Source organism: Carassius auratus, chromosome 50, assembly GCF_003368295.1.
Source record: "Carassius auratus strain Wakin chromosome 50, ASM336829v1, whole genome shotgun sequence".
Taxonomy (NCBI): domain Eukaryota; kingdom Metazoa; phylum Chordata; class Actinopteri; order Cypriniformes; family Cyprinidae; genus Carassius; species Carassius auratus.
This window is the reverse complement of record NC_039292.1, coordinates 10,967,567-10,978,984: the sequence shown is the minus strand read 5'-3', so window position 1 is coordinate 10,978,984 and position 11,418 is coordinate 10,967,567. Positions and strand designations below refer to the sequence as shown.

Here is an 11,418-nt window from a genome sequence, read left to right as displayed (position 1 = left end):
TTACTGTTGCCCCTGGGTGTTAACTAGTTCTCTGTTTTGAGAAAATACAAGGTCTAAACCCTGGCATGAGTACACTGTAAACCCTGATAAGTTCACAGAACTCAAAAAATATTTTGTAACAGATTACACAAAAACATTTAAGTGATGTTTTTAAATGTTTTAAGTTTACATAAACTTAAAAAATTTAATTCCAGTTGCCTTAAATTATCTCAGAGTTATCTTAAATAAATATATTTCTGAACTTATAATTAGGGAGTAATTCACTCATAATTGTATCTATTTTTCAACTCCTATAATGTGGGAAATACACTCAAAATTAGGCTTTTGCTGTCCATCCTCAGTCTAACCACAGGCTCTACTCTTCACCACAACGGTAACACTACAAATCCAACATAACATAAACCTTTGTAAAATCTAATATAACACAACATTTATGTATTAACTTATGTCCCTCTATGTTAATCTTGTGTAAAAACACACAAAATAACACTTAATTTCTAAATTTATTTTCCTTGTTTTCTGATGCAAAGCATGCTGGGAACTAGAACACACAATCATTTTAAGTTCACCTCACTACAACAAATTTTTTAGTTAACAGAACTTATTTAAATTAAGTCCAATGAACTTTCGTTATTATTTGAGTGCAATTAACTAATTTCATTTGATTAATTTCACTGTTGGGTTTTACAGTGTAATGTTAAAACCTTTTTTCCTTTGAAAGGCTACTGCAGTTTCTTGGCTTCAATGGCTAATTGCTTACACGTTGCACATAAATAGTGTCTAATGTTTTCTGCCTTTCTAAATCTGTTTGCTGGACCCCTGACATTATGAAATACTTGGGAAACATTAACCAGATTACATAACCACTTGGAGTGGATTGACATCCACAACAAAGAAATGAATGGCAAAACATGATCAGCATGCCGTGATTGCCTAAATCCACTCTGCTCATTTGTCTTACGAAATGTCACGGCCAGTACCCTTTCTTGATTTCACAGGGCCGGGACGAAAGATTTATGGGTGGACCATGAGTCACATGCCCTCCTTGTTGTCCTGGTCATGGGAATTTTTATAGAGTATTGATCAAACAGACGTTATCTCACAGTCTTCATTTCAAGTACACGATAACAGACTTTTTCACAACGATAAGATGTTATATAATTAAAGGCATTAATTGAGTTTTTTTCTTCAATCATTTGCTTACATAACTTGACAAGTACAAAACCTTGAGCAAAATAGATAGCGAGAGTTGGAAAGAGATACAGATAACAGAAATGAGAGGGAGGGAAAAAATAATCCCATTATTATTTCACCCTCCAGCCTTCAATCCATCGAGGGGAACATCCTGTGGAGAACGTTGGCTTTAAAACAAGGGACTTTATGTTAAGACCCATTACAAATTATTTAGTTTTTCTAAGTTTAGTTCCAATAATATTACAGACTATTTAGGGACAGAATGTGTGATTGTTCTTCATAAAGCCTTGATGATTCCCTGAGGGTTTGGGTGTTTGACTGAATTACTTGAATAAGGTCAAACAGGCATAGAACAAATTCTTTGACTCCAAGAGGCAAGAATATCTATTTTTGCTGCAATTACAATGCAAAATAGCATGGTCACATATACAACACAGACACTGGCAAAACCACTTCTACACTCCACAGCTCTTACATAATATGTTTCTAATCACAACGTTGGAAGATGTCCCAACATGGCCTCAAATAACTCTGTGCATGCTTCAGGTCAGAACTCTCCATTAAGACAAGATAGCCACAGCTCATTCTTGCATCCTCTAGAAAGACAATTATATTCGCTTTTAAATTTATATCCAAACCTCTGCATAAATTTTGCAAATAATGTTATCAATCACATAGTTTCAGTCTTGATGCAGTGTTAAAGCTGTGATAAAATATAGCTATAAAATATTATTGCTGTTATAAAAAAGCAATATGATAAAATGCACCAGATTTTAATTTATTAATAGCTGCAATAACCTGTAAGTAGTTACTTTTTTTTTTTTGCCAAATTGCAATCCCTTTCATTTGAAGTATTTCAAATGAATTGGGATGTCAAAAAATGCATAATAGTTGAAAAATCCCCCACATTACCTTATGCATTCTCAGAGTTTATTGTATGGGTCAAATATCAATGCTAATATGCCATATAATATGTCCAAAAATGTATTTATATTACACATCTGATTATTCTAAAGTAACATTTTATTAAGCAAATTCATTAAGATATTGTGCTAGAAAATTCCTTTATGTAACTGTTTAATATTACGTCTCTACAGGTAGCTATGTTTTCTTACACTAAAGAATGAATGAATATGCTTAATGAAATTATCTTTTGGATAAAACTATTCTATAAATGCATAAATGTAAATGCAATGAAGCACTTAATGCAATGGTGTATTGTGAATATTGTACCTTTGGTGTGTTGTCCCTATATATATATTACATGATTTACAATATAGTTCTGTACATCCTCTCACATGTTATTGCTTAATAAATGTAATGCAGCAAGGCTGTAAACCTGTCCTCTGTCAAATGTTGCTCTTGCATAACTAGGAGGAAGTCCAAAACCCGCAATGAGGATAACCAGCCGTGAGTTGTTCCAGAACTAACCTAGATTATACAACCAAAACATGCTGTGCTTTTAATAAATACAGCCCTTCAGAGAATTTTCAAATGTTTTATTATCAAAACTTAAGATTTGGTTAAAGATTTGTAGACTGTGCTGCCCTGGATATTGAATACTTAGCTGTAGCACGTTAATAACATTGCCGTCCGTGATGTGCCCACATCCAGAAAGAGTCAGCGAGAGTAGATTTGGACACCTAAAGAAACAAAAAGCAGAACTTTGTCATGCAAATAGACAGGAATCATAATTCAAAAGTTTAATATGCTGTGCATAGATGGTTGTTTGCTATTTGTGTAGACTGTACAGGTAAATTAACGAGTAACAAACAACTGTCTATTAAAGCGGACGTGTAATTTCTGTGCTGCTTGTTTTCAAACAGGTTTCCCAGAACCTGCCCTTTGAATGTCAGTGGTTGATTATACTGATAGCCCCACCACCAAACGCATGCCACTGGTTGAGTCAGTGTTGCTAGACAGACTGGTAAGGATAAAAAAGAGCAATGTTTTTAAAGACATTTGAAAATGTTGTAGGATTCGATATACAAGTGACTAACTTACGGATGTCTTTGCATTTTAGACTTGAATAGAATAATGTAATTATAAAACAATCCACATGTACAAAACTGTTACATTTGAAGGTAAGAATGAGGTGAGGACTCAAATGCAGAATGCACAGGTTTTATTAAAGAATAAAAGAAAACAAAAACAATCAAAAAAGCATCATGGGGGAAAACAACTGCGAAGCAAAAACAAGGGAACATATGACAACAAACTAGCACAGGACAGAAAACACTGGGAGAATAAATAAGCAAACAAGGAGGGAAATGAGGGACGACAGGTGGAGCAAACAAAGTAATAATCAGGTAACAAGATGGACTGGGTTACACGATAAAACATGAGAACACATGGCACCTAAAAACAGACCCATGTGCTCACACAAAACATAACAAGAACTCATGGTGAGGAAATGAACATTAAACGTGTGCTCACAACAAAGAAAATACATAGATGAGAGCGCTCACAACCTGAGTGGACATGAAGCACATGCTCACACAAAGACAAAAAGATACACAAGTGTCAGGGCTCTGTCATATAACCAAGAATACACCAGACCAAAGAGACGGAATCCTGACACTACCCAACCCAGCTGAGGGCCAAGGTAGAGTTGGAGGGATGGACCAGGAAGGCTCAGATGTGTCTGGGGTCAGAGCCAGAGGGATACACAAGAAAGGCTTAGGCATGTCTGGAGCTGAAGGCTAGAGCAGAAGAAGGAGGGATTGAACAGGTAGGCCCTCGTGGAGCAGGAATGGAATGCCAGGGAAGAACCGGAGACTCTGGTTGTTTGAGTGGCTCTTAGGCCAGAGCACACTCTGAAGCAAGCTTCTGGACTAGAGCAAGCTCTGGAGTGAACTCTTAGGGCTTCCAGACTGGAGCAGACTCTGAAGTGAATAATTCTGAAGTAGACTCTGAGAACTCCTTGACTGAAGCAGGCTCTGTAGTGGACTCTGGGGCAGGCTCCTGGGAAGCTGGAGATGACTTTGAAGCAGCCCAGGCACACAGCCATGAGGTGAAAGGTGAAGATGGCCTTCTTGACTATAGCAGCAGCAGAGATCGGGCGGCTCTGTAGCAGCCTCTGTGGCCATGACAAGGTGAGCAGGTTGCTCAGTGATGGACTATGTGGCAACAGCAGTGAGAGTGGGCTATTCTATGGCAGGCTGTTCTGGAGCGGCTTGCTTAGGGATCTCTCGGACCATCGAACTTGGTATCACTGGAGTCAAGTCCTCCAGGACCACCAGACTTGGGACCAGCAGCGTCAGACATTCCTGGATCATTGGACTTGAGAGCATTGGAGTCGGATCTTCCAGGACCATCGGAATTGGGACCACTGGAGTTGGGTCCTTCAGGAACATCGAACAACTCATTATTAAAGGCCATGTTGTCATTTCAGGCTGGTTGGAATTCTCAAACAACAGAGAAATATTTTGAAAACCCCATAGAAATAGCCATTAGCCTTTTTAAAATTATTTTATATTATTTATTTATTTATTTAGAGATCAGTCAACAAGCAGCTTAGCTATAGTTGTCCCAGCATATTAATTTGGTATCAAAGAAAGTATTTTCATCAAGAAAAACACCTTTAAGTGATTAGACAGTGAGAAATAGGATATGAACTGCACATATGTATTGATTGCTTGAAAGAATACGCTCTCCAGTAATTAACAGGTTAGAAAAGATGCTAGTTTACTGCATCATGAATGTTTTTTATTCATCGGAGGAAACATCAAATTGAGGACTGTGTCATAAACGTGCTGTCAATAGACAGTTACACAGACACATATTGTAACATAGTAACTGTAACCAAAGACTTTTTAGGAAGTAATTTATGTGGCTCCATCAGGCATTTGCATGGTATTACACTAAGCATAGCATAACAAAAACCATTCCCTAAGTCAGTGTTTGCTGTATCAGCTGTTTTTGCCACATAAACACAGCTGGTGCTCTTGCTAAAAGAAAGCCTAGCTGTTTCTCATGCCCTTACCAGCAAGCTTGGGCGGCAGGAACCTTCCGTACTGGCTACTGGTGAGTCGCCCCCCTGTGTGTCCATGTTTCTCCTCTGCCGCAGCCTGCTGGTGGACTCACACAGGGTCAGCACTCACACACTCTCACACGGAGCGAGCTAATGGCTGTAGCTTTGAGATGTCGTTCACGTTTACTAATGCAGATTATATAAACTCTTACATAATCTTACCACTTAACCACATGTGAGACTGGCACATTCTAGCCGCCTGTAAGTGTTATGAGCACTGTCCCAATAACCCTGGCCATGGGGCGGATCTTAAACGACACGTGCTATTGCTTTTATTATCACAGATGGCCATCGGTGACATAGATGGTCTGATAAAGGGATCGGCAGCAGAGGAAGGATGAGAGAGGCTCACAAGAATTCAAAGTGGGAGGAGCTTTCAGAGCTGGCCAGATGAAGCAAACACGGCAAATATATGTGTCGCATCATCCCCGGTTACATAAGCATGCGTTCCTCTGGTAGCTCCGCCCTTCTCTTGTGCAGATGTTTTGTTTGCTTTGTTTATTTTTAAAGGCATGTCCATTATACAGGCTTAATGAAAAACTAACAAAGACTTAACTAAGTCTTATTTTACTTTGCCTCTGAGAATGAGGCTGGGTGTGGGGTCCAAACCCCTACTAATATTTTCCATAACACAACTTTGAAGGTTTCCCCATGTCGATATGGCCACTGTAGACATCCCACACGTGGCATGACGATCATTTACCAGGAATTCAATTCAGCTCTTTTTTCTTTGAACTCAGAGAGTCATCAAAGTGACGGTAGTCTTTCAAGAGACTAATGTCACTCTCGGGACGCTGTGAAGGATGTGTCTAGGGCCACAGCATTGAGTCTAGAGACTTCTTTTCCCTGAAGCGGCACTAATGACCAGTCTATGCCAAGAATGTCAACAGAAAAAGTTCTACACAGCAAATGGATGTAAAATATATATATATACTCTCACTAACTTATAATAATTATTGGGTAAACATAATTCATAACTTTTTCATTTTATGTCTTTGTGGTATTTTTTTATTAGAAAATCAGGAAAATATTCTTGGTAGGAAACCATTATTTTTTTGTGCGCGTTCATTTTTGGCCATCAAATTTTCAGCTGAATTCATTTCTGAATTTTAATAGATGTCAAAAGTAAGTTGGCAAAAGGTGTTCAAGAAGGAATATAAAAGTTTTATTTGAAGAATAAAACTAGATCCCTATTTGAACTTAATGACACCATCTGAGACTGTATCTTCCCCATGCGCTCAGTGTTTTATACATTTTCCTGCAGCTGAAATGTATTGCCACAATGACGTCAGTAAGTGTGTGTGTGTGTATGTGTGTGTGTCTTTGTAGGAAAGTGAGTGAGACACACACACGTGCACACACCACGCACATGTGCGTTCCACCCTCATCAACAAAGAACTGATTGTAGGCTCCACCTGCCAATGCAAATCACAAGAGGAGAGCTCACAAGGGAGGGACTTCACTCACAGGAACTCCTTTTCTGCTTCTCTCTAATGTCATCATCTGTTGCTCCAATTTACTCTGGTCAAAGGACAACTGTCACTATGCTGATGAACACAACCCTTAAAAGAACCCTCGACAAGTTGGATCTGGAGTTGGCTTTGGTTCTTTGGAGAATTTTGCACCTTGGTCATATCAGTACCTCTTCAAAGATCTTTGTATGCTCTAGGTCCTATCAGAAACTGACATATAATGAACATAAAGAATTTGGTTATTCTTAAAAAAAATTTTTTAAATATAATTTATTGTCATCTTGGTTCCATGAAGAAGCTTTAACATCCATGGAATCTTTCCATTTCACAGAAGGTCCATTCATGGTGGAAAAGGGCTCTTCAGATTATTAAAATGTTATTCACATTAAGAAAAATATATATTTTAAGAACTGTTCACTGAGAGGCAAAATGGTTCTTGAATGGCTGTGAAAAATACTTTTTGGTACAATTATTTTTTATTTGCCAAAATTTCAATTGGCACCAAACATGTTTTGTGTTCTAAAAACAATTATCACTTGAGGACGGTTCTTGAGGAAACCATCAGTGCATTGTTTCATTAAAGAACCAACCAGTACCCTGACCCAAGGAACCCGTAATATAATCTCAAAAAACTTCAACCACCAACCACCAATTTGAGTTGCCTAAAAAAGTTTCATAATACTTTCTTCAGTTCAGTCAATGTAGAGTTTGGCTCATATCTAAAGGGGATGCAAAGAACCACTGTAAAAAAAAAAAAAAGTTTTGCCAAATTTGCACAGTTTCTTTTTTTCTCATAAGTGAGTTTACAGTGCAAAACAGCAGCGGGAGAAACCGCTGAGCTCCATCATGTCTCCCGTTATTATTGGCTGCCTGGAAGAGGCTGTACAGATCTGCCTTAAAAAACTCCAGAGGGTAATTCAGCTGTGCTCTGCGTGCTACTCCACAGACCTCGTGTCACTCAAAACTTGAGGCAGACTGCATTCCCAGCCTCAGCACGCTTCGAACACAAGCCGCATCTATCAGTGGAAGACTGTGATGACGTGCTTGCTTGAAGCTAAAATGTGTTTCGGATGAACTTAAACCTTTAAAAAACAAAGGTTTGAGCAGATCCCCATTAGTCAGACACTGGTGGAGTTAAATGGCTGTGTGAGGGACGCTCATGCTGAAGCACTTTTAGGCTTTCCACCACTGACGTCTGTTCTTGAAAAAATATCACGCTACCTACTAAATGTCCGCGTTCCTCAAAAACAGATGTTTCTAATTGCTGAATGTTCTGTACTCATGTAAATCTTCTCAACTCGTAACAGAACCTGGTAAATGAGTAATGCTGCAACACACAAAAACAAATCTTCTAATGAATGTGGTTAAACACATTCTGAGTCCATATGGGTGTTAGTCCCACAGAGACCTGTAGGCTGAGGGGTCTGCGGTGCGCCTGCTGTGGTGTAATGGACCAGTTGTTGCAAACAGTGTTCAAAATTGCAGTGCAGCGTCTTTGATTCAATTTACAATCTTTCATATAGGGATTTAATGAATTTATTTCACAGCCAAAGGCATATTTGCTCCTTCCTAGACCAGAAAGAGTTCATAAACATTGAATTGTGACTTGTTTTCCCTTGGGTTTAAAACATTTTGATTATTTTGTGACTTGAAGAATTAGTTCTTACAAAAATGTCATTATTTTCTAACCCTAATGTTGTTCCAAACCTGTTTTACTTATTTCAGTTGGGGAACACAAAAGTTGATATTTTGAAGAATGTTTGTGCTGCTCTTTTCAACAAAAGCAGCTACCAGAGATTGTCAAGTAGTAAAGAAAACACACACAAAAAAAATAATAGAAATAGTCAGTATGAAGTCTGTGTGAACAGGACATTGAACGGAAAATGTGAGTCTTTTCTTCCAAATTGTGATGTATATCTGAGCAAACCGCATCTCGAATGAGGAAAAAAGTGAGACTTGATTTTGTCTATTGGGAATTTATTTTATAATTTTAATTTGCAAATCGCTGCAATCTCAGGTAACAAGTTGCTGGAGGGGATGGATTTAAACACGTCAGGCTGTCAGTCAAACATGCCAGTTTACAAGTCATCAGAGATAAGACTTGATAGTTAAGCTGCAGTTGGTAAATTAATGAACTATGTTTTTGATTAAAGATGATTTCATGGTGACTTCAATTAGCTTTAAAATGGGCGGCAGTGGCTCAGTGGTTCATGTAGGTTGTCTGCAAACTGGAAGGTTGGTGGTTCGATCCCCGGCTCCACCTGACCAAGTGTTGAGGTGTCCTTGAGCAAGACACCTAACCCCAGCTGCTCCCGATGAGCTGAATGGCGCCTTGAATGGCTGACACCGCAGTCGGTGTGTGTGTGAATGGGTGAAAGTGAGGCAAATTGTAAAGCGCTTTGGATGGCCATGTGGTCTGTTGAAAGCGCTATATAAATGCAGTCCATTTAAAATCTAATTTGCTCTTGTGCATATCAACCTTGACAGGTCGTGATCAAAAATCTTATGTTATTTGGTTTCACCTAGAGTCAATACATCTTTATTCACATAAGCACAAATTAGATTTAAGCACTATGGCAAAAACGACAAAGTTTTCAGTTTCTCACACAAATTTGTCATATTGCTTTTGGACAACATTCATGTTAATAATAGTTTTTGTTTTGTACTATTTTGAAAACCTACTGTTGCTTACAATGGGACAGATCTGTGTAAACATTCTTCTTTCAAGGTTTGGAAGAACACAAGGGTCAGTAAACGATGACAGAAACATAATATTGGAGCCATTCAATAGTCTAGTCTTCTAAAAATAAAAGTGGATGTGGGATTCATTAAGGTTAATTCGTCTGTCTAAATATCTCAGGGTAGAAACATCTGCCTGTCCAAGATCAAACCAATGACAAAATCAATCTGGATGCCAAGACAAACCAGAAAAACTCACATGTGGCAAACACGCTCCAGGAAGTCACTGACGATGCTCTTGTGCTTCCTGCAGAGGTCCTTCTGGAATGTGGTCTTCATCCAGTCCTCAATGTTGCACACTTTGACCCTGCTAGAGTGCCAGGATACAGCTAGGTACCTCAGCGAAGATCCCAGAACATAGTTGTCCCTCCTCAGCTCACACGGAGACCTGAAGTGAAGTAGCGTCCACAGCTGTGGGTCCAGAAAGACCTGTCTTAGTCGTACACCGGTCAGGGACAGGCTGTTGCGACTGTCCATGTCAAGGTACGAAAAAAGGTGTAGCAAACACTCCTGATCTAGTTCTACGAGATTCATAGCAAGACGCAGGCCTGCTAACAACCACAAAGCAACAATTGGACAACGGCGTGTCTCGTGTGACCTGGATTTGTGATTCTCCCCCAGTCTGTTGCCTCGCTGAGGCCTTGCACATATAAAGTCGTGAGGACTGGGGGTTCTTTTGGGAGGACTGCTGCAGGCACGGTCAAAAATGGAAATGTGTAAGGCAAGTGGACTCTCCCGATCCATCTGTCTCAGACGCCTGGACAGGAGACAGTTTGAGGGATGTTTAGAGTGTGACAGTTTCTGTTTATCACTTGCAAGAGGCTTCACTCGGCAACCTGCATCTTGGGGGATGGGGAATGGCAAGACACTCTTCCACACTGAAGATTTTGTGCTATAAATGCAATGTGGTCACTTGAATTGTCAACCACCTTCAAATGCAGTCAAAAGTGGACAAGTGCAAATCAGTTTTTTTCTGGCAATTGACACTCCGAAATAGTTGGATTTTGCCCGTTCAGACTGCTAGAGCTTTACTAAATTCACTGACACACATTTGATGGAGATTTACACAAAGCTATCTTGCAAAGAAGAACATTTGCATACAGAAAAAAAAATGCAAATAAGAAGATAACCCTGGCTTCTAATTGGAATGATATCACAACCAAGGAGCTACTTGCTATCTAAACAAAGAGCAAAATGTATTCATCAGTTTTTGCGGTACCATATGCAAATGTTTAGAAGAAGATACCACAATGAATGAAAGAGGAGCTTATTTTGCTTCAACACACGTTTCACAGCTTCAAGGGTCTGATGCTATGAATTTTTGCATATTTTTTGCAAAAGTTTTTTGCCTTAGTTATGTAGAGACGGGAAGTGATACAAGAGAAGAGAGGGAATGGGGTCGGGAAAGGACTTTGAGGAAGGACTTTAAGTTGCAACTAATGTCAAGTGCAACCCACAAGACTATGGCTCCAACTGGGATCCAGTTTTCCATGTTTCCACCTTGCATTTACACAAAAGGCTACCTGTGAACTTGTCAACGTTTTTTCAGAATCAAACCCATTGTAAATATGTAAAAATTTGTAAAGGCTGAAATGCACTGCACAACTTTTGCATAGATTTTTGCCCTGGTTTCAGTCTGGATGAGTCAACACTAGTTGCCTAAAGTCAAAGCCAGTCTGCAGATTTTGGTCAGAGTTTCATGCAAGATTGCGTATTGCATGATGGGTGCAGATTCCAAAGTTTTTTACCTCAGACTATTGCTGTCTCATTTCAAAGCCCTCCAAAGATTGCAAAATAATTACATCCTTGATTTATGCTGCTGACAAATGTGATCTCTGAAGCTGTTTTCAAGCAGTTTTCCAGCTTATGATTCCAACCAGAGGATATCAAATGTGTTTGATTGGTCAGATTTTAAAAGTTGAGTAATCTATGCCTTAAATTGCCTTGCTTACAGTTTTTCCAGTCGAAAGTTTGAACTTA

At 39.1% G+C, this 11,418-nt stretch overlaps 1 protein-coding gene across 3 annotated transcripts; it reads right to left on the bottom strand.

Moving 5' to 3' along the window:
- Positions 1-710: 710 nt before the first annotated feature.
- Positions 711-10,472, bottom strand: LOC113066991 (F-box and leucine-rich protein 22-like). 3 transcript variants are annotated; one of them, XM_026239162.1, is made up of 2 exons: positions 9,638-10,472; positions 711-2,837 (listed from the first exon to the last, which is right to left on the bottom strand). In XM_026239162.1, exons 1-2 carry the CDS (start codon positions 10,180-10,182, stop codon positions 2,657-2,659), a joined length of 726 nt encoding a protein of 241 aa, XP_026094947.1. In that variant the 5' UTR covers positions 10,183-10,472; the 3' UTR covers positions 711-2,656. The 3 variants fall into 3 exon arrangements, 1 of the variants encoding a protein (XP_026094947.1); XR_003279256.1 differs by lacking the exon at positions 9,638-10,472 and adding an exon at positions 5,180-6,799 and having other exon boundaries at positions 2,712-2,837; XR_003279255.1 differs by lacking the exons at positions 711-2,837; positions 9,638-10,472 and adding exons at positions 3,303-4,538; positions 5,180-6,141.
- Between the last annotated feature and the right edge of the window lie 946 nt (positions 10,473-11,418).

Coding starts and splice junctions, on each gene's coding strand:
- LOC113066991 (XM_026239162.1), bottom strand. CDS start 10,182: ATGGATCGGGAGAGTCCACTTGCCTTACACATTTCCATTTTTGACCGT. Junction 2,838..9,637: donor CTGGAGCGTGTTTGCCACAT/GTGAGTTTTTCT, acceptor TTGTTTCTTTAG/GTGTCCAAATCTACTCTCGC.